This window comes from Mustelus asterias, chromosome 7, assembly GCF_964213995.1.
Source record: "Mustelus asterias chromosome 7, sMusAst1.hap1.1, whole genome shotgun sequence".
Taxonomy (NCBI): Eukaryota; Metazoa; Chordata; class Chondrichthyes; order Carcharhiniformes; family Triakidae; genus Mustelus; species Mustelus asterias.
The window spans coordinates 69,539,214-69,563,416 of NC_135807.1; the positions used below are offsets into that span (position 1 = coordinate 69,539,214).

Below are 24,203 nucleotides of genomic sequence, written 5' to 3' on the forward strand. Positions count from 1 at the left end.
TATACTGGCACTCAGTGTATGTGGATATGGAGAGGGAAGTATCCAGGTGTGCACCATGTGGCACACTCAAGCCGCACCAAGCCAAAGAACAACTGCACAGACAAGAGGCCCTGGATCTCCCATAATTGCTCATAGCAACTGGTATCTTTGAATGGAATGGTAAATAGCACTTGGTCCTAGTTGACTCGTATTCTGATTGGTTCAAAATCGATCACCTGCCAGACATGAAGAGCTACACGATCAGTGAGTAGCATCTGGAAGCCCAGCATTAAGTGAAAGGCACCCATACCATAAGTGTTCACATTGCCTCAGAAGAAGCAAAACATTGGCACCACGAGACAACACCAACATCACCCATGTTCATGCTGACAGGTGAAGTACACTCAGCATGCCAGGGAGCACCAGTGGACCGGAGGTGGAGGAGTTATTATCAGCAACTTGACACCGATGGAGATGGAGGCAATGGAAATCATTGGGTCATTGCAAGACAGCCTATTGCTGCGGGCAAGACAGATATAGAAGATGTGGAGAGTTCGCAAAGGATTGGCTGCGTCCAATATTCCCCAGATTTTGTATGGCATCAGACTTATGTGAAGGCTAACAACACTGTTGGAAATTTATCTCCAAGGGGAGGATGAAGATATTGGTATTAGAACCAACAGTGGCACTTTAATATTTTGTCTCTACCAAATCGAACATCAGATGAAGAACAGACGAATGGTCTACCCTCCTTGGAAAGCTCCCAGGATGTAACTCCATCTGTGGAAACTTCATCTTGCACACCCTCCAACAGCAGAGTCAGTGGGCTTTGCTGCACATGTTGAAGTGGTGGCATTATCTGGTGAGAACTTCACGAACACACAAGAGGAGGAAATGGAGGCTGTGACAGCTGTGGTTAGTTCCCCTCGGAGGAGTGAGGATAGGCCCACCTCATGTAGCATATGTGTGAGGAGATGTCAGAGTTTCTGGAGGCTCAAACAATGGAGGAATCCATCCATGAGATGAATGGCTCCATACCTCTGGTGTTTGATCACATGGCATCCTCCACTGAGACAGAAGAAGGCCTGATGGAAGGGCATATGGTTTATATCACTCTTGACATTCAAAGGTTGCGAGGGGACATCCATGAGGTCAGTGGAGTGACGGATGATGAAGTTGAGCCAGGCATGTATCTCTCCATAACTAGGAGATCAACCACTCTTGGTAACCACGGGAGTTTCTATGAGGCCTCACAGGCAGTGAAAGGTCAGGCTTCAGCAAATGGGATTTCCTCTCAAGGCATTTGGACCACTGACACCACATCCTCATTCCCTTCCTCGGTCACACAAGTGCTGCTCAATGAATCAGTTGTCCCCCCAGCACTGATGCAGGTGGATCCAGAGGTGTTGGCCCAGTAGGGCTCAAATAACCTGAGGACAAAGATCATGGTCATCCAGTGAGGCATTGAAGGAAGAAAGGGAGCAGCCTGCCCCAATATCTACTGGAGTGAAGGAGAGATTTCAATAAGCATGCATCCACATGCATGTACCAGCACTAGGGGTTCACGGGGTGATATCAATTTTCTATTTGCATTTGAATTAATTGAAGAGAATGTTGTTGAACTGTGAAGTGAAATGATTTGTGCATTTACTACCATTTAGCATTTGACATTCTCAAGATGTTTAAACTATTGATGGCATTTTGTATAAAGCCTTAGGCACTTCAGAGCATCTATTTTAATGATGGTCATTGCACATTGCTGTCATGGGAACACATGGATGATAAGGGTCTCCTGTGACAGGTGAGTAACACAAGTTCTCTGGGAGGGATTGTGTTGGCTCATCATCCCCTTTGACTTGTGCTTCAGTAAGATGTCAGCTGATGAGAGAGTCACATATCTCCTTGCCATTAGTGTCAGTCTCCTGTGGCAGCTTCCAGGAAACCTTGCACACCTACACGGATTGCTTACCACACAGCCTGAACATTGAGCGAGTGAAAGCTTTCATGTTCATAAAGGCACCTGACTTCTATAAGGGAGTCTTTATGGCCACGTGTGTATAGTCAACGACCCACTACACCTGAGGGAAACACAGCCTTGGCTCCAAAGCTGACTGCTCTACCTGGTCTAATCTGCTGTGAACTTGATGTATTCACTAGCCTGATGGTGACCTCTTATAAACAGTGATGGGCTTCTGAAAGAGGTAACATAGACCTCTTGACACTCCCTGGAATGCCCCACCACAAGCCACTAACTGCCACTCAAATTCTAGAGATTGTCAAAATGTCCCAGCACCTTCAAAGGTTTGGAGATAGATTGATGCAGTGCCCAACTGTGTATGTGCCAGGAATGTCACAAATTACAGCTGATTCCCTATTCAGAGCCACAGTGGATCAAGCTGTTCGCCAGGCCTTCATAATCGTTTCTGAGGTGAAAACATTTTCATCATTCGTTTTGAATTATTTGCCAGTGTCAGCCAGAAAGCTGCAAGATATTTGAAGAGTACAAAAGGAGGATGTGGAATATGCCGGGAAGGTTGGTCCAAATATAGTCTGCTGACCAATTCCTCTGAAAATATCATCAATAACACAGACACCTAATAATAGTGGACAATCTGGTCTTCAACCACTGCCTGGTCATTTCCAGGTTGATGTCCGATAAGATGCTCCACAGACTGCATCGAGACCACCTGGGAGTTACAAAGTGCAAAGCAGGCACACCTCAATCAGCCTGATAGTCCGGTACTACACAGGCTAGCCAAGATTCTCTTTCCTCCTGCCTCACCGACAAGATTAATAGTCAGCTACCCATAGCGCCCCGGTACTATTTTGTTTCCCTGATAGACTTTGGCAGAAATTGGGCCCTGATCTTTTTGATTTCCAAGGCTCGTTGCTGTCGACTATGACTCAAGGTGGAAGCGGCCAGACCCCAGACCGCTACAACTGAGTCTGTGATCAAGTCGCTGCAGACCATGTTCGACACGCACAAATTTCCAGACAAAATCAACTTAGACAACAGGCCATAAGGCGTCAATGACCACTTTAGAAGATTTACCGATGACAATGGGACCGCCTATGTCACCGGTTCTCCTCTCCATCCACAAGCTAGCGGAGAGGCTTAAAGAGCGGTGAGAACCTTTAGGACCTTAATGATCAAGAATTCTGACTGGAACACAGCCCTACTGCACTACACAACTCCACATTTAGCTAATGGCTTCTCACCAGGAGAACTGCTCTTGGGCTGAATGTCTGAAGATACAAATTCTCCGACTGCCAAGGAACCCCATATGTCAGCTGACCACAAAGGGTGCATCTCCAGACATAGGGCCAAGATTCTAGTCCTCTTAACACCGTGCCAGAGTTTGGATTCAAGATTGTAAATCCGAAGGACAGAGTATCCATGCTGACTATTCATGATTATATTTCTCATTTTCCGATGCTCTTCTATACTCTTCCTTAGTGGGGATTCCATTAGTTTAGCTGCCACTGTTGTTAAACTGACTGATCTAAAAATCCCTGGGCATGTTCTGTCCCCTTCTTAAATATACAATCTGCACAATAGCCAGCTAGTACTCCAGCTACAATGCATTCTCCCCACCACCCCAGTCTTCACCACCAACATCTCCATTAAGAGGCATGCACTTGCTTTAATCATTGCATGCTGGCTTTAAGTAGTCTGGGAAGTTACAATTTTGGGATACCAGCTAATGGTGCAGTCAAGGAACAGTGCAATTAAATCTGTGTGTCTGCACCATTGTAATGAACAGGCAACAACGTGCTGCCTGTGTTTCAACCAACAAGCAACAATAACTATTGCAATCCAATGTCTGTACACAGGGGGTGGGGGGAGGCTATCGAAGTTAGCCCCTTTTAACTTTCAGCGATGTCTATCATCCAATAGGAAAAGGGATTGAAACTCCTATATGTACTTTGCTTTGGATCTCAATAGTTTAAACTGAAGTTCCAACTTATTCCAAAGATTTACATTTGGATTTAGGAAATTACGTTGCAGGAACTGAAGAACTGCAGGACCAGTGCAATTTCGCCCAATCACTATCACTAGAATCAGCATCTTTGGCAGATAGCTCTTGTAACAAAGTTGTGTTTTGATTAGAAAGAAATGGCGTTTACAAGAGTATTCTGGGACTCACTATTGTACACAGAACATCCTATATTCAATTGATACCATCGAAATACAATCACACTCCAGCATTTTCCATCAGGGATTAAAACAATTCCACTGGTGCACAATTCCACTCTTATGAAGCAGTAGCTAAAGGGGTCAAAACCCTGTAATTAATGTGAAACATGAGTAAGTTTCAATAAAGCCTTGTTACCACCGTTTTCCACCCATGCTATTTAAGTATTGTGGTTCATTCAGCAAAGCACTGAAGGCCATTTGTACTCACAAAGAGCATTGAAACTGACATTTGAGGTCATCAACAACCATTTTAGTAAATGTGAGAAAAGCAAGAAAGATTGTTCAAGTTAAAGACAAGTGCATTAACCTAAACTGCAGCTGAATTCATCTGGTCTCACTTGGAGCATCATTTCAAAACTGATGGTCAGGGGGATCTGGGAGCAGGTATTTTATGCAGAAGGATGCTTCGTGGTAAAATGATAGAATTCTCCTCCAGTGGTATCATGAATAGGAAGTGAAAAGCGTAATTCGAGGGACAATGGCTGTGACATGATGTTACTGGACAGGAAGCTGTGTAACTGCATGGAAACGTTTTACATAAAGTGCCTGTTCCACGTCTGCACCCTGCAAACAGGTTTTTAAACTTCTGAAAAGTGACCAAATAAATCAGTTTTGTACAATAAAATACTTCTCTGTCATATGTGTCTCATTCTTTTCCATAACCTTCATTGCTTTTGTTCGTAGTTCGATGATTATGGAACAAATGCTTGAAAACACACCGGTATCAGCAATTTGTGCTTCGTCTCAGCTTTTGAGTATTAACAAATATACACACCTGGGAAAAAATGCTGTTCTTTAAGTTGTTTGTGTTGTTGTTTGTAAGTTTGAAAATCCAAATTATTTTGTGGGAAAAAATAGAGGGGTTTAAATTGGATTGACCACAGAATTGGGCACAGGGATTGCGATACATGATTAAAGTGATGCAGGCAGCAAATTAGCTTCATGCTGTCTGGTAGTTTAACTGATAGTGGGGAGCAGCCCAGCCCTGCATGCACTGCTGAATGGCTGCATGACTCAGCAGGTTTGCCAGGCTCTTGCGAGGGTAGTAGCACCACTTGAAATTAACCTGCACGACTTAAAGGCAGATTGTATCTTTTAAAGATGAGATGCGTTCTGGCTCAAGTATGGTTGAAACCCCTTGGAGAAAGATGGAAAGCCTTGTGGAAATAGGGGAAATGGCATAACAAGCTAGAGGGCATGCCCCGAGGATTTTGAGTGCCGCCTTGGTGTATAAGATTGACATGAGGGAAGAGATCCTCTTTCCACCTTTGTACAGGAGGCCCTCTGGACAAGTGTTGTGATGGAAGTGGATACTTCTTGCAATGTGGAGCTAATAACCCTCGTCACCCAGCACCCACTCTCTGGATCGATGTGGTGACCGAAAGGTTGCCGAATTGGCACAGGATAATCAAATCATGGCTGCTGCCAGAATAGTGGGTGCTCTCAAGGGAGACCACAATTATAGTCCCAGTACTGGTAGCAAGCGGTGGCCTTGAAGTAGCAACCATTGTCTTTTGCACCCTACAGGATTTTCTATACTCCTTCCAACATCTGCGACTTCCATAAACTCAGCAAGAGCCAGGAGAAACCACAGAATCCCTTTGAATTCCCACAGTGCAGAAGGAGGCCATTTGACCCATCAAGTCTGCACTGATTCTCCAAAAGAGTATCTATCCCTGTAACTCTGCACATTTATCATGCACCCAACCTACACATCCCTGGACACTAAGGGGCAATTTACCATGGCCAATCCACCAAACCTACACATCTTTGAACTGTGGGAGGACATCAGAGCACCTGGACGAAACCCATGCAGACCTGGGGAGAACAGGCAAACTCCACACAGACAATCACTCAAGGCTGGAATTGAACTTGGTCATTTATATATATCACAAACAGCAGAGGTCCCAGTACAAATCTCTGTGGAACACCACTAGTCATGGACTTCCAGCCAGAAAAACACCCTTCCCCCACTACTCTCTGACTCCTCGGGCAAACCAATTCTGAATCAAAGATTGTGCGGTTGAGGTGATGCAGACAGCGCATTAACTTCACGCTATCTGGTAGTTTAACTAATTGTGATGATTCGGTGTTGGACACTGACTGAGGTCTCAATATGCCTGCTCTGTATGTTTCCAGCGCATGCACATAACAGGCGGAATTTTCCCATCCCGCCCACCATGGGAAGTGTAGCGGGCGGGACAGAACCATGCAAAGGTCTGTTAACCTCAAGCAGGATTTTCCACTCTTGGGGTGAGCACGGCTGGCAAACCCTGGGTAAATTCCCTCAACGATATAGTACAGACTCCATTTTTCTTCTATGGCACCAAAACTGTTGATGTTATGCAGCCAAATTATGGAGCAAAAGCCAACTAATACTTGCAATAAGCAGTGAATATATTTGCAGAGGAGTAATGTGTAAATAAATACTGGAAACCTTTGATATTTTTCTGCAAAGAAGAAATCCAAATTTGGGTTTCTTTTTTATTATTACTGAAGAAACTAAATCAAAATAGTAAGCATAATCACACAATTTTGAGACTGGTTGTGCCAGCAAAGTTAAATGGCACCCGAAATATTTTTCAATGCTTACAAAATTACTTACAAACACCTCTATTTATTATTTCATAAATAGGCGCAACAGTTTCCATTAAAAAAGATTAAATATAGACATACAGTATGAAGAAACAATTATATATAGCCATATGTCAAGGTTATAACTTAGCCATCTCCAATCAGTTGCTGCATCTAATAAACACCAGAGAAGCATTTGGCAGTTTTTTTTTTACACAAAAGTATAGAATGACATTATTACTAACCATAACACCATAGAAGATACAAAAACATCTATGTAGTACAAAATAAATGTGTTTTGTTTTTTTTAAACACTTAAAAACTGTTCATGCTATTCTATGAGACAATTTGGGATTGCTTAATAAAACTGTTGGAAGCAATTTTGCAAATATATAACTATGAAACCATTTTCTTACAAATTAAGCAAAAAATACTAATCTTGCCAATCTGGTCCCATTTAAATGATATAATCTCACTGGACAGAGCCAGTATAAAGTTATGTTTTAGCTAGGAAAACCTTTTCTCATTTTATACTCTAAGAGAGTGCAACACAGACCCTATTTACAAACTTGCTATGAGTGCTATATCCATCAGTAAATGTTTTCACTGGTTAACTATCAACAACTGATGGAAAATCTAGGATTATATCCCTAGAATGACATAAAATTGCTAAGGCAGTTCACTACAGCAGCACTCCACAGCAAAACCAACAGTAAGCAAAATGATCCAGGTTTCCTTCTGAAATGAAGAGGGACGTCTGTCCAATAATAATCTTCGATGGAAAGAAGCAAAAATAATGTCTCATAAATTGGGCAATCCCACAAGCTTAAGTGCAAGCTTAAAGATCTAAGTGCTTAGGGACTTGTTCTTTAAAAGGACACAGAATTGCCTTGATGCAATCCATGTTTGAAGACTTCCCTGCAGTCATCATAGGATAGGAGATCATATCCTCAGGTGAGATAGAGTGCTTTATCCCTCTGCAAACTGCTATAGGAAAAAAAGATAACCGTTAGTTTTTGTAAGAAATAAATGGAGGCATAACATTAAAACTTAACTTGAATGGCAGAACAGGCTTGAGGGGCCTTCTCTTGCTCCTAATTTATATGCTTGTATATTCTATGATATAGTGTGCCTACCAGGTGTGATGTTTTTTATTCATTGTGGGTCATGGGCATCGCTGGCTGGCCAGCATTTATTGCCCATCCTTAATTGCCCTTTGAGGTATAAGAGCCTGAAGTGTTCAAACATCCCACCAGCTCATGGCAATTCCTGGCTTGGTACCAACCAAAATGAAGAAGTCTCATCTGGGAAGGCATCAAATACATTGTAAGACTTCGTTGAGAACATGCAGTGGTGAAGTTGAACATTGAAGTGGGGTCGCCAACAACCAAATGACTCATGTAACCAACTCTTCAAGTACTATCTGCTTCACATGTGGTAGAATCTGCGGATCATGTGTTGGATTTATGAGCCATTTCAGAACTCATTGAACTGGAGTGGAAGCAAGTCATTCTCGATCCTGAGGGACTACCTAAGAAGGAGAAGGTTCCTAAAACGCTCACCATTGCTTATTCGGGATCCTCTACTCTGGTCTGAGACCACATTGGTCAAAGTAACAAGGATCCTGATTGGCTGCAACTTTGTTTTTCATTTGACTTTTCTAATGACTTTTGTACCGATGGTGATTCCATTTACCTCCAACTTACCTCCTTGATCTGCAGTTCACCTGAATTAAAGCAGCACAAGTAATGCAACACTCACTTAATTCTGTACTGGAGTTTCAACTGAAATTACAGGCTAAAAGTCTAAAATGGGCTTGAACCCACAACCTACTAAATCAAGAGTCCTACCAACTGAGTCAATTTGCATGTAGAACACGTCAACAGGCTGGGAATTCTGCCAAGAATAACTCACTTCCTGACTCCCCAGAGCCTGTCCAACATCGACAAAGCAAAAGTCAGGAGTGTGATGGAACTCTCTCCATTTGCCTAGATGAGTACAACTCCAGCAACACTCAAAAAGCTCAACACAATCCAGGACAAAGCAAGCAGCTTGATTGGCACCCAATCCACTATTCCCTTCACCAATGATGCACAGTGGCAACAGTGTGTACCACCTCTAAGATGCAGTGCAGGAACTCACCATGGTTCATTTGTCCTTCAAACCTGTAACTTCTACCACCTAGAAGGACAAGGGCAGCAGATACATGGGAACACCACCACCTGGAAGTTCTCCTCCAAGTCACTCACCATCCTGATTTGGAACTGTACTGCTGTTCCTTCACTGTTGCTCGATCAAAATCCTGAAACTTCTTCACTAACAGCACTGTGGGTGTTCCTACACCACATGGATTGCAGCGGTTCAAGAAGGCAACTCACTAGCACCTTCTCAAGGGAAGTTATGGATGAGCAATAAATGCCGTCCTAGCCAGTGATGTCCACATCCCATGTATGAATTTGGCAAAAAAAAGACCAAGAGTAAAAATAAAATCCCTCTGGCCCATGCTATTCTTTAGACCAATATCTCGTACTTAAATAATCTTTATCTTCCACCTGATTGATTATAAACACAGAACCATCCTTGGTTGCTTTCTTAGAGTAGAAACCTTTTAGGAAATCCCAATAGTATGGATGCCATTAGTATGCAGACTTGAACATGTTTGATTTAAAGTCAACAGTCATTTTCTTTATTTAAGCTTACTGGGGGGTGGGGGGGCAGATTTCACCTCTATGTTGCTGGGATAAGGATATGTCTTTAGGTGGATTAGGCTGAACTACCAACAGTTCCAATGGTTAACAGATTACATCAAGACTATCCTAGTCATGTGCTTCCTAATCTTAACAGTAATTGTACAATACAAAAAATAATATAAATGGAAAATGAATCTACCCAGCGATGGAGCAGACTGACTATTTGGAATCCTAGAATAGTTACAGCACAGGAGGATTTATGTCCATGTCAACTTTCTGCAAGAGGGACTCAGCTAATCCCAATCCTCCCATCCGTTCCCTGTAACCCCAATTTGTTTTTCTTCTTCAGCTGCTTATGCCATTGGTTTAAACTTCTCCCACCACACTTTCAGGCAATGCGTTCCAGTTTCTAACCATTCATAGACTTAACCATAGAATCCCTCCAGTGCAGAAGGAGGCCGTTCAGCCCATCAAATCTGCAGCAATTTACTTGCTGCGTAAAAAATTATTTTTCTCATCTCTCCGTTTGTTCTTTTGCCAGCCACCTTAAATCAGTTTTCTCTGGATCTTGACCATTCTGCCAACAGAAACAGTTTCTCTTTATCTACCCAGTCTAGACTCCTTATGATTTTGAATATCTCTATCAAATTTCCTTTGAACCCTTTCTTTTCTAAGGAAAACATTTCCAACTTCTCAAATCTTTCCATATTCCTGAAAGTCCCTCATCCCTGCACCATTATCATAAATCTTTTTTGCATCTGCTCTAAAGTTTTCACACCCTCTCCAAAGTGTGATGCCCAGTTTGACCCAATACTCCAGTTGAGGCCAAAACCTGTATTTTATTAAAGTTCATCATAACTTCCTTGCTTTTGTCCTCTGTGCCTCGGTTTATCCCTTCTACTGTCTATGATTTGTGCACATAGACCTCCATGACCTCTGTGTTCCTGTACCCGCTTTAGATTTGTATCCATTATTTTATACTGTTTCTCCTCTTTCTTCCTACCAAATGTATCATTTCACACATTCCTGCATTAAATCTCATCTGTCGCATGTCCGCCAATTCCTCCAGCCCGTCTATGTTCTCTTGAAGTCTACCACTTCCCTCCTGAGAGTTCACTATACCCCCATGGTTTATGTCATTTTAAAAAAAAATCAGTCACTTGAACATTGGTCTTCTGACATCGCAATAAAGCAGCAATCATAAGCATTTGCTTGAGACAAGCAAGTCTATTTCTGAATTCTTTACCATTATTGACACTTCTTACTGCAATTTCATTGTGCAGTGTCCTCTTCGAAGCATAGAACCACAGAAAGGATCTAGCACAGAAGGAGGCCATTCAGCTCATCTTGTCCATGCCGACACAAAGACACCCAGGTGCCCCTTCTAATCCCATCTTTCTACACACGGCCCAGAGCCCTGCAGCTTACAGCACTTCAGGGACAGATCCAGCTACTTTTTAAATTTGTTTAGGGTCTCTGCCTGTGTCACCAACTCAGATAGCAAATTCCAGATACCCACCACTCTCTGGGTGAAAAAGTTTTTCCTCATGTCCCCTCTAATCCTTCTGCCACTTAGTTTGAATCTATGACCCCTGGATTTTAAACGCTGCCAATGGAAACAGGTTCCTCCTGTCTAATCTATTTCTACCCCTCACAATTTTGTATACCCCAATCATGCCACCCCTCAACCTTCTCTGTTCCAAAGAAAATCCCAATCTCTCCTCATAGCTACAATTCGCAAACCCTGGCAACATTCTATTAAATCTTCTTTGCACTCTCTCCAGAGCGATTACGCCCTTACTGTAATGTGCTGACCAGAACTGCACATAATACTCCAGTTGTTGCTTCACCAGTGTCTTAAACAGTTTCATCATAATGGGCGGGATTTTACAGCCTTGCATGGGCGAGACCAGAAATTCCCGCCCAAGGTCAATGGAGATTTCCGTTGTCGGACCCTCGCCCACGCTGATTCTGTGACGGGCGAGGTGGTAGAATTCCAGCCTATATCCCTACCTTTATATTCTATACCTCTGCTAATGAAGTACAGCGTTCCATATGCCTTCTTTACAAGCTCATCTACATGTACTGCTACCTTTAAGGACCTGTCGACTCACACATCAAGATTCAATTTGTTTATTGTGTATTCCCTTTTACTGTTTGACCTCCCCAAATGCATTACCTCACTTTAGAGTTGAATTCCATCTGCCACATTCTTGCCCACTCCACCAACCCATCTGTATCATAGATCTCTTGGGGTAGAAATGTGCCTGCTCCCAAGCAGGTCTGCAATCTGAGTTGCTGCTTCATCTGGGTAATGGACAATGAGGTCCTGTGGCTTCTGAACAATATCCTATTCAGTGCTTCTTTTGGACATAGCAAAGTGTTTCTGCCTATCATTACTAAAAGTGAATGCTCATAATGTTAAAGTTAGAAGAATTTAAATGGCTACCATATCAAGCTATTAATGTATCAAATTGTGTAATTACGTAACATAACGCCTTTGGTACATTTGTAATCTAGTGTACATAACAAAAAGCAAGTTGCCAGTTGAATTGTAATCAAATATCCTCTGTAACGAGATCCTTGGTTTCTGACAATTGACTAGTTCTGCTGATTTACTAATGTTTGCCCGTGAATGCTTTGAGTTGAAAGTTTCACAAACAGTTTGCCATTAAGGACAGTAAAGGGATATTTAAAATGCAGCAAATGGATTAGTCAGGTTATTAGGAAGATTGGTTCCTAGGGTCAAATGATCTTTTCTAATCCTTGACTTTTCTTGCATTGTATAATGTGTTACGTTTCTGCCTTCTATGCCTTGTTTTAACTGCTGTTTGATCTGAAGATGTGGTTCGGAATTTTACCATCCCGCCCGCCATGGGAATTGGAGCGGGTGAGCTGCAGACCATGGAGAGATCTGTTGACCTCAGGCGGGATTTTACGGTTTCAGGACGAGCGAGGCTGTAAAATCTCATCCGTGAAGTTGGCCTTTGAGGTTCTAGAAGCTTTATTGCTTTATCTGAATTCTAATGAATGAACATGACTTCTTAGGAAAGGTACAGAATACAGTCCAGTTAAGAAAATGTCATACAGTCCCACAATTTCATCGGTGCCGAACAAATTGTGGAGAAGAAGAAAACAAAACACAACAAAAAGCCCTTTTCATTGAGAACAGAATCAAACACCATTGATCATTCTTCCACAGTTTAGGTGTTAGGAGCAGTCAAGTGTCCAATCTTGGGACAGCACAGAGGAAATGGCACATTAACTTTGATATCACTGCCATTCTCTAATATTTATAGTTATAGCAATCCTTGAGCAGGCCATGGTAATTGCACAAGTTCGACTTTGAGATATTGGCCGGAATTTTCTGATCTCGCCTGCGGCTGGGAATCTCCTGTCTCACTGCGATGAATGGAGTTTTGACTGAGTGCTGGCTGTGGTGGCGGGGCTTACGAAATCAGAGAATCCCGCCCGTTATCTTGTTTGTGTTGACCTCAAGATGTCTTTTGTATTCCATTGTGTTTAAGCTATATTCTTTATCTAGGAACACGATATTGTTTGAATCTTGTTGCTGTAGTCTACTGATGATGGCTCATTTAAACTCACTGATTTGAGAACTATTTGTACAAGTTCTCAGAAACAAGACACACTTTTGTTGACTCTGGACATCACAGTCAGTTTTCTGGAACTTTCAGATGACCGAACATATTGGCAATGGTACCCAGGTGTATAAAGCCATAAATAACATATTCATATTCAGTCTAGCATCCAGATTCCTGGAGCTGAAACAATAGAAGGCTCTCTTCTTTCACACGCAATACAGAACTTAACCTATCATGGGACCACCTCCTCGAGCTCCCAATGAAAGTTCTATGTAAATATTTGTTGATCCCTAAAAGCAATCTTTCAATATCCTCGAATTTCCTTCTTCACATCTCTAGCCTTTATCTTGCCTTCCACTGACGTCCTCCATCTATCCTGAGTCCAGCCCCAGCATCATAGAATTTCCAATTTTGGATTGTTATATCTTTAAACAGAATATTCTATTCCATCAAAAACCAGGGAGCTGAAATGCCGTGGGATTTTGGCAGCAGTTGGACTGCCACAGGTGACTGGTGGGATCCTCATGGAATTCAAACTCCCAAGTATCTATCTAGTGTTCTTTTGAAAAATCAGGACAAAGCAGCATCATGTTTTTGTTGCTGTGAGTCTGTTTCACATCTCCAGTCTCAAGTAAAAGAGGAATATTTTTAATCTTGGGTGTCTTCACAATTAGTTAAGGCTAAACCTATGGCCTCTTGTCCTTTTTCACATTCTGTTTAGTAAACTGTATATTATTTGTATCTCTCATCATTTTGAAGATTTGGATCATATCTATTTCAATGTTCTTTTCTCCAGTTCAGAGATGTTCAGCTTTGTATGTTTGTGGGGCTGGTGACTCATCTTCTTCATTCTTCTCTGACTCATCTCCAATGTACGAATGTTTATTTCAGTAAAGGATGTCCAATATTCGATAAGGGGTGTTTTCCTTATATTGTGCTTGGCCATAAAAAGTCACCTAGATTCAACATACAAACGAAGACTGGGCAAGGAGCATTGTACATTATAAAAAGAGGCTCTCCATTGTGTGTTGTGTCCAGATGATCTTTACTTGCCAAGCATAATTAGTGGCCTGTGCGAAGTTAAAATATCTAGGCCACGATGATTTCCAGTGGTAGATGTGGTGAGCCATTGGCAGCCAGCAGGGTCTTCTGGTCCCACCAAAGGCTACAGGCCTTTGCATGCCTTTCAGGGCACCCACCACAGGGAGTTGACTTTGATGGGCCAGAAGGTTCTGCCAGTGGGAAGGGCCGGAAAATCCTGCACCTTGTCTCAATTTATAGCGCAAAGCTCCTAACAGTTGACCAATTATTATGATAGCTGTACATTGACTGAAAAAATTCAATGATTGATCAATACACAGTATCCAGTGCTTTCACCTTAGCTCATAAATTGTGTCGATGCTTCTTATTCCAATACGCATTATTGTTACACTTATTTACATTGAAATTCAGCAACCCTGTATTAGCAAGTCTGCTTTTCTCTTTCCGAACCAGTTTGTGTGCTTTCTTTACTCATATATACGGTTGGGCAAAAGTTGGAAACATCCACAAATTTAATATTAGCACTACTGGCAACACAATATACTTATGGATGTGGCAGACTATACTGCCCATCGCTGCTCATCCTTCAAAAATGAGCCTCCAGTCCCTCCATTGTTCTATCCAATTGGTTCTTAAATGATTCTGAGGTTTGCATTTCCATCTGCTCTGTCTAGCAGGGTTGTTCTATCTAAGATCATTGTGTAGAGGAAGGTCTTCCAACTAATCCTAAATTGCATTTTGCTAGGTTCAACCCGTGAACCTCAATATTCTGTTCTCACAGTTTGATTTGTCCTTTTCCTACAATTTATGTACCTCTATAAGGCCAACAATTAGATTAGGCTTTTAAACATTAATAAAACCTAAGGGGAGAATCTGGATCTTGTTGGACCTGTTTCAAGGACAGGAAGTGAATGTTAATTCTGGGCACCAATATCCTGCACCTGAATTCAATGAAAAATAAATGTTGGTGTTGTGTAAATCAGACTGTTGATAGGTTTATTGCCATTTTATATCATTGCCCAAGACAAATTTCATCCCTCCTCCTCCAAAAAAGAGATTGCTTCATTTTTCTCAGTTGGCTAGACTATCTGTAAAATGAAGATTATACTGAACGAGGAAACAATGTATACGATATATCACAAATATAACTGTTTATCTGAGTGTGCACTATAGGCATGCATAATTACTTCTATTGTTTTGGGACTGAATGTGGATGTGCCATGAATAACCACAGGAAGCCCCGATTCACCACCAGCCTTCCACATGCTTGTGTCTACCTATGTGCTGGTATAGTATAAATAGATTCAAGACCAAGTCATCTACAAATAATTGGACTAGGGTGTGGAAAGATAATTCAGTACACATTTTATACTCAGGTGCTTACAATTTCAGCTGTCGTAGCTTAGGTGAAAAGATGGATGGATACCCCAGATAATTAATCTAACCAGGGTTTTCATTTATCTCCAGATGGAACCAAGGCAGCCAATCAAAAGAAACTCCAAGTAAATTCCCAGCAATACATTTTGTCCTTGTTTTTATACTGTAGTTCCATGATACATTTCTGTGTCTGGATTTATAATGGAAGCTTGTAATGCTGGCAAGGGGGTGTAATTACAGGATGTTAAGCATGGGCAGTTTCCATTAAAAATATGAACAACTGAAGTTGACAGGGAGTGTAAGCAAATGTAATATGCACACACTCATGCTAGGGTTGCCAACTCTGGTTAGACATCTTTCAGCAGGTTTCATCACATGACTTCTCATGGTCAATTGCCCTGCCCAATCCAACAGCCAGTTTCCCATCTCCAATATATTGGCAACAAACAAACATGCTCAAATAAAATGCCTCTGCGATTTTTAAGCTGCTTCCCTGGAGTTAATACTTAATTCCTGGAAAGTTCAAGAAATTCCTGCAGAATGGGCAACCCCAGCGTAAACATTGCATTACAATGATATTCAGGTGTATCAATCACTATTCACCTAATTGTTTCAGAAATTATTAAAACTTGTTTTGCAACTATATTCCAAGATATAAAAAGATCAAAACATAACTTTTCCCACATTTTGCTTAGATCTAATGCAACCAGCAACTACAACAAAAAAATCTAAGCATGTAATAATAGCCCTTTGACCGCCATCTAAAATGTGAAGCTGTGGTTCTGGCTTTATGTGCAACTGTTGACCACTAACCCATTATTGCAGTAGTCATTCCAGTCCACACTCTGTGGTGGGAGATTTCGGCAAACTGAACGAACACAGTCCATTGTTGGAGTAGCAACAGGTGCAGCTGTAGATGTTGAGTTGATTATGTTCTGAAACTCAGATTGTAAGAACCCCTGAAGCAGAAAATAACAAGGATTTTCAAGGTTGTCAATCATGAAACAATGAAAAGAATGAGATCAAAAGTGAATTCACTGAGATTTTTTTTATTCTAAAGCTTCATGTTGACAAATAATCATTCTGATTGGGGTGGGGGGATGGGGGGGAAGAGAAACAAAAAGATCAATTTTGCATTTTAACCGACAACGTATTTTACAATACCAGGAGGACACGTGGATTATTGAATGAATGCTGATCTTTGAAGCTTCAAATGCTTGCTATTTACACCCTGTAATTACTTTTTAAGGGCCGTTAATGTTAGATGTTATCCCAGCAAAAGCATATTGGTTTACTATATTTGCTATTCTGTACAATTCCATTGTCACCAGCTACTGAGAAAATATATGATATATTCCAAAAGCAATTCATTCATTTTAGTCAAGGCAAATATTTAAAAATTCCAACTTAGTACTGAAAGCAGGAAAATGTAACAAAACAGGTGGTTGTTATCAATACAACAGTTGTGCCGAATAAACTAACGAGCAGCTCACACTGGGATGATAGTCATTTTTTTTCTGTTAACTTGCGGCCTTTCAGAGTCCACACACCAACTACATCACATATGTAGCTTCGCCTTCTATCCTTGCTGGATCTCAGATGAATATACAGTACAAAAGATTTTAAGAATAAAAATGAAATGCTGGAAAGCGGGTGCCTCCCTGATTTTATACCATATCCTGGTATTTATATATTCCAAGCAGTAGACCACATCATGCAAAAGGCCTTGGGTGGAGGTTGGAGGTGGGGGCTCAGTGGTGGGAAGGGAAGGAACTTGCAGTATATAGCTGCAGCAAAAGTGGAACCCATGGCTCAGACCCAACAGGTGCAAAAATATAGCTAAGTCTTACTACTGTCCAATTAGGCCAGCTTTCGAAAAACAGTTCACTGCCCTACCCTCCATCCCCAACACCCCACACACCCTCCCACATCAATACAATATCCACTGGTTAGTAATCCAGCATAACCAGGCTCTGACCCAAATTTCACCCTCCCCCCCACCTACCCAGATAGCATCTCTTTCCAACTTTTAGGTTACTGGAAATTTGGGGCTAAAGCTTCAATTCTTTAATCCTCTTTCTATTCACTTCCTCACTGTACTTTTCCTTCTGTTGAAGTGATCAACTTTGCGATTAATGTGGTTCGGTGTAAAGGAAGGTTGATGGGTTGATGTATTTTCTTTAATGTGCCCGTTATAAATATGAACAACACTTTGCAGCAGTGTTCTGGTAAGTTGATATTCTCTGAAGTACATAAGTAACAGGTTGGGGAAATGCAATTAATTTATTCTAATGCGTCCTACATCTTTAATGTCATAATTATGTTGCATTTGCCAATTTAGTACTGGCAGCATTTGTGCAGTGGTGTGACAGGAAAGTGGATCAACATATAGCCTCACTGTCATGGCGAGGGGCAGAATTATGTTCAAATTTTGCCTGGGCAGAATGTGCAATTTAGTGACATAATTTTGCCATTGCTAAATTGGCTGTTCACAAGAGAAAAGCCCGTCAACAGACTAAGTGGAAACAATTGGCAAATAAAAGATACTGTATTGCATTGTGTGTGGAATTTATATGCCACAATTGGATAGGATGCAAGTTTATGTATGCAGTGAGTGCCTGATTCCAGCAGGCACCAGCTACCCCCCGATAGAGAGAAAAATGGGGCAAGTCAGAGTCCGACTTTCTCATGCTAGATACAACATATAGGCAGAGATCTAGATTCTTGTTCCCAGGATAATACAAATGGTCTGTTAGGTAGGCGATCTAATGAAAAAGAAAAAAAGGAACTGATGAAAGCAGAAGCTTGAGAAACCTTTTGCTGCTTTCAACAATGTTTAGCGTTTCTAGTGCAAAAGTTAGCAATCCTGCAAATTAAAATAGATGATAATTACTGTAACATCTAAAATTAATACTCATGATCATCTCAAGTCAATAAAGATCAAAATAGAATATGTGTATTAGGAGTTTATGATACGGGAACATTTATGAATTTGTTTCGACATGTAGTTCAATAAAGAACTTGAGCTGAATCAAGAATAAGAGAGAAGAAAGGATGAGGTGGAGTGCTTATTGTCTTTTTTAGCTGTCATTACTATTTTAATCTTGATAAATATAAATGCAATGGAAGTTAATCTCTGGAACATACATTTGGATCAGGCTGAAAGAGCAGGCAGCAGGTGGCTGGGTATTTTATTTAACTCTATCTATTAATGTATTGTTCTCCAAACTACTCTCCTTCCTTCACTCACAAAGGCACCATCTGCTTCTCTTTCATCTTCATGAGTCTCAACTAACCAAAATTCAGTCTAACACAGCTTTTGTTGGAAGTTCACAGAAAAGAAATACTAAAAAAAGGCCAAAAAAAAAGCAATTCCAGAGAAAGCAGAACATTAATAAAAAGAGAATGACATACATCACGTAACACAGAAGAACTGCGTATTCAAGAGTACACAAATAAATCTTGAAATTATATGTAAGATATATATAAATGCATTTGCTCGAGGAAATTTTGTTTTTAACCAAATACATTTCACTGCAGTCCACAGAATCCACTCTTAAGGCTATTAATGTCCAATGTTATGTTCTAATTTCATGTCTGAAAACTATTCTGAATTTAATTTATATGAATTAACATGGAGCATATTTTTATATTTTTCGCTCTTTGTTTTGCACTGTCTCAAGATTCAAATTACGTATTTGAATTTGGTCCCATTTCCATTTCTCCTCGGATAAGATTGCAAATGAAATAGATGCAGTTTGTGTCCAAAAACTCTCTTCAGATTACGAGAGCTGAAGTAGAATACTGTGCCAAGAAAACAGCAGTGACTGTTCTTTATCAGCCATTCATGAAGTCTGATGAAAGATAAATTGAGCTTAAAAATTAATGCAAAGAAGTCTAATTACACAATACTGGACATTTTACAGTTTGATCCTGCAGCAACAATTACCAGATGTTTTTCTGTGATTGGTGGCATCCATGCCTAGAATTTTAAATTTCATTTTCATGTGCTAGAGTGGAATAAAAAGGGGGGGGGGGGGGGTGCGATAGAGATTAATTTGGTGTCAGAGGGGGCATTTGCTCTGTAATTAGATTTTTGAGTCCTAGCAATTTGCTCTGCTGCTGTGCTAAGTCTTATGAAGCCTGCAGCAAAACAGAACACTGATCTTCATCTCTGCACTTTACTGTGAACTAATTTCATTTCCTGCCTATCTGAAGAGGTGTTTTCATCAGGCATCAGGGTTTTTGTCTTCCTGGTTGATTTATTCATCAATCTCAATGTGATTTTGTTTTTTTTTTACAACCTTGAAATTACATCCAAATCCACACACATCTGTTTATTACATGAGAAAATTGAAAATCTGTCTTTGTAATATCATACAAAGATTTTTCCACAAGGTTATACAGCAAGTCGACAGATATTAATGATTTCATTTTTGGAGATTCTTTCTCTTGCAGTGAACAGAATAACAAGGAGGATTGGTTTATCTGAACAAATATTCCAGCCTTGTGACTTTTAGTGTTTTTGGATTTGGAGTATTCTCAAGCGTACATATAAAGCCCTCCAGGATTTTCACTATGTAATTCATAATTTAGCTAGTATTTCTTTTCATATATAATGATATAATTTATGAATCTAAAGTAATGCCCCATAATAAATATCTTGCATCATGTTAAATTGAGCATATTCCACAACACTGTGCTGTAAAACAGACTTTTTGTCCAACATAATTATAATGATTGAAAATGACTGGAGTCAAGAATAATGCTGCAATAGCTTTTGAAAGCCAAATTTCCACAGAGGTTTAACATTTAGAAAACTAGATTTTTTTAAATGAAGAAGTACACCTTGTATTGTACCACCAAGCCATAAAATCCAGAAGGCCCCAGGTTTAGGAAGTTGCAATCAACCTCATCACCCCTGGGTTGGGGAAGGAAGGGAACATTAGCTGGGCTCCTGCACATGATTGCCATTCAGTGGCTGATGCCAGAATCTGCATATATATGAAGGAAGCACAGAGGTCGGACTGTGACGCTTTCCACATTTAAATAGCTTATTGCAAATCGCTGTCAATGCTTACATACGTAAAATGCTCATTTTGGAGTGGTATCAAAAAGCTATCCTGTAGGTCTTCTAGTGACCAAGGAAATCATGCACAAAGGCCACATGCAACAAATCTATGTTTTCCCTTTTCTCTTGGTATTTACCACTCGAAGAGGAGATGATAAAGGCGATGGATGGGTTGAAAATGGAGAGGCAGGATGAACTGGAAAGCTGGTTGTGCTTAAAGTGGATCAGTTGCCTGGTCCAGATGGTTTATATCCCAAGTTGCTAAAGAAAATGAGGATGGAGATCGTAGAAGAGCTGGTCATAATCTGTCAATCTTTTCTAGATATTGGGGCGGTGCCAGAGAGTTGGAGAGTGGTATATGTGACACACTTATTTAAGAAAGGACGTAAGGACACTCTAGTAACTACAGGACAGTGAGTTTCTCATTTGTGATAGGGTTTTAGAAACAATAATTAGGGGAAAATCAACAGACAATTGAAGATGTTTGAATTAATTAAGGATAGGCATTAGGGATTTGTAAAAGACAACTTGTGCTTGACTAATCTGTTTGAATATTTTGATGAAGTTGATGAGGCAAAAGCAATGGATGTTGTCTATATGAATTTTAAGAAAACGTAAGACAAAATGCCACATAAAAAGCAGGGAACAAAATTGTAGTTCATGGAGTAGTAGGGTCAATATCAGCATGAATGAAAAATTGGCTTAAGGACAGAAAACAGCAAGTTGCAGTAAATAGTGCTTTTTCGACTGCAGGACAATTGTACCTCATTGGAACACAAGGCAAAGGGCATGGTAATGATAGTAAAAACTTTGGTCCAGTGTAGGTGTTAATAGCAGAATAAAGGTCAGCAATATCGGGAAGCAAAATAGTCGAATGTTTTAATTGCAGAGAAAGAGAAAAGCTGATATCTTTATATAATCATTCCCACTCCCTTTGCCTTGTAATCCAAGACATCTTTGTCATTTAATCTCTTCTAACCTCCAACCTATCCCTGACCTCCTATTTTGCTCTGCCTGCTCTTCTCCCCTTTATCAACTGCAATAAACCCATCACATTTCTACCTCTGTCCAGTTCGGAGGGGAGTCATACTGGATTCAAAATGTTAACTCGGTTTTTTTCTCCACAGATGCTGCGAGACTTGTTCCATTTTTCCAGCATTTCCTATGCTTACTTCATAAATAGAGGTATTGAGTGCAAAAGCAGGGAAGTTATACTGAACCTTTCTAAAGTGCTGAGTAGACACTTAGGGGAAGTTTGATAGAAGTTACATGATTATGACAGGTCCATATAAGGTAGACAAAGAAAAACTGTTTCCATTACCTGATTGTACAAGGACTAGGGGACACAGATTTAAGGTTTTGAGCAAGACATGAAGGGCTGATGTGAGGAGAAAACCATTTGTGCAGCACGTTATAGTGACATGGAACTCAGGACCCATGAGGGTGGTTGAAGCGAGGACAATGAATGATTTCAAAAGGAAATTGGGTGACCACTTGAGGAAAATAAACTTGCAGGCTTACAAGGTTAGAGTGGGGAATGGGACAGACTGGATTGCTCTGCAGAAGGCCAGCATGCAATTGATGGGCTGAGTAGCCTCCCTTTGTGACTCTGATTTATTCCCATGAATCTTTCTTCAACTGGGAAACTGTTACAATTTAAATAGCTGATGTTTCTGAGTATCCTTGCCCAGTAGGAAGTGTGTTTGAAGCTACCTGGCAGATAGACTCTCTTTTCTCTCATACCACTCCTTTCTGCCATTGGTATGCACCACCATAATATGGTTACCAACTTAACTGTCTTCAAACTGGCTAAAATTAACCAACCAGTTAACCAAGCTCAGCAACTAGAACCAATTTTATCATCAAGATGGAACAGCTTGATTGTTTTGAGCTATCTCGCCATTCTGACATCAGTCAATGTAACCTCACATTCAATATGGAGACTAAATACAAAGTATTTCATTCGGTTTATGCTAGTTACACAAATGTACTGACCTGCTGCATTGTTGGTGAGTGCAGAGGTGGTTGAACCTGCATTGATAGCTGGTGGTTTCCTATTTGCTGAGACATAACAGAAGTCTGCTGTTGGTGAAGCTGGTGCTGCTGCATGGATAGCTGGTGCAGAGGTGGGCTAATCTGAAGAGATGGAGGTGGAGAGACGGTCATATTTGCTATAGAAACAGTCACTGGCATCTGCCCATTGGGTTTGGGGGCAATACTCCGAGACAGGTTAGGATGCATGGTCGATATGTGAGGGTTCATGCCAGGCTGTTGATGATAGGCACCTGAACCAAGATACATTGGAGACGGGGCCTGTGAGTGGCCAGAAAACACTGGCTGTTTTGAATTCATCATCTGGGAAGCCTGGGATGTCTTTGTATCAATTGGGTCATTGTAGCTCTGTAGAGGAGATCACCAAGATAGTTAACTGTTAACTTGCAGTAACGGATTTACTGATAAAATACAGTGGTGATTTTCTTAAATAATTATTCAGCACTTTCCCTTTTCTTTCACTGATATTACTTTTCAGTATTACATGGATGGGATCATTTAAAGAAATTGCATTAAATGTTCAAAAGACTGTCTTATAGGAGTAGTGCCATGCTGTACCTTTACTCTTCCCTGACTACAGTCACTACTGAACCAAAATAATCAGAATACATCAAGAAGCAGTATTCATCAAACTATACTCAATGCCTTTGTCAAAAGTTTCGATAGTTCACTTTAATTTATTTGTCAAATCACGTTTCTTTGGAAAATGTTTAAGTCTTTTTTTGTTATTTCTCTTTGCAAACATGTGATGAACTAACAGCACTATACAAAATCAAGATGCTGTGACGTAAGATCCTAAGAAATAGGAGCAGGACAAGGCCATTCAGCCCATCACGCTAGTCATAAAGTTATTGTTGGCAAAGAGTTAAAGACACAAACTAAACATGCCAAACAGATGCCGCTATAATCTAAATACATTATTTGTTACGAACACAGAAATACCACAATGCATAATTATACATCATTATAAATTAAAAATTATGTTAAGTGCATAACTCACAAAAAATGTTGTTCTTTTACTCTAAATACATATTGAAATGAAGACATATTTGTCATATTTGCATGCAACTAAACAACAAACAGTAGTTTATCAACCAGAGTGACATGTCAATTGAATAACTCATGCAATGGAGGAAGGGAATGAAGTTGGTTTTCTTGATCCCATGGAATGAAAAGGGTGACTTCTAAGTGCAGGAGTGGAAAGGACATTTGAAGGAGTGATGTTGAAAATATTGGTGTGACAGGGCATTACCTTGGAAACCAGGCTGGCTCTGTAAGCTGCCAACTGTTTGAGATACTCCTTTTTGGCAGCTTCAGTCTTCTTTTTGTACACCTGTAAAACATTGTAGCGCATTATTAACAAATGACAGCATTAGCTGGCTACAGTGCAAATTAAAGAAAATTATTTTTCATGCAATAAGCCCTAATAATGTCAAATTAGATTAGCAAAACCATAATTTTTACTGAAGTCAGAGTGAGGTCCCCAGCATACACTCTAATTCCATCTTTTCTCCCTATCCTTTCCTTTCCCTCAATGTACTCTATGAATGGTATGTTTTGTCTGTGTAGCGCGCAAAGGACAATAGTTTTCACTGTACCCTGACACGTGACAATAATAA

General features: G+C 40.5%; 1 protein-coding gene across 4 annotated transcripts in view; it reads right to left on the minus strand.

Moving 5' to 3' along the window:
* Nucleotides 1-6,627: 6,627 nt before the first annotated feature.
* Nucleotides 6,628-24,203, minus strand: part of tox (thymocyte selection-associated high mobility group box) — a 255,159-nt gene continuing 237,583 nt past the window's right edge. For 2 of the 4 annotated variants that reach the window (XM_078217081.1, XM_078217079.1), the window contains 4 exons: nucleotides 23,837-23,917; nucleotides 22,528-22,932; nucleotides 16,275-16,420; nucleotides 6,628-7,738 (listed from right to left, as the gene is read on the minus strand). In XM_078217081.1, the coding sequence (XP_078073207.1) occupies nucleotides 7,702-7,738; nucleotides 16,275-16,420; nucleotides 22,528-22,932; nucleotides 23,837-23,917 (669 nt within the window). In that variant the 3' untranslated portion in view covers nucleotides 6,628-7,701. The remainder of the gene's footprint in view (nucleotides 7,739-16,274; nucleotides 16,421-22,527; nucleotides 22,933-23,836; nucleotides 23,918-24,203) is intronic. The other 2 variants (XM_078217082.1, XM_078217080.1) reach the window with 2 other exon arrangements.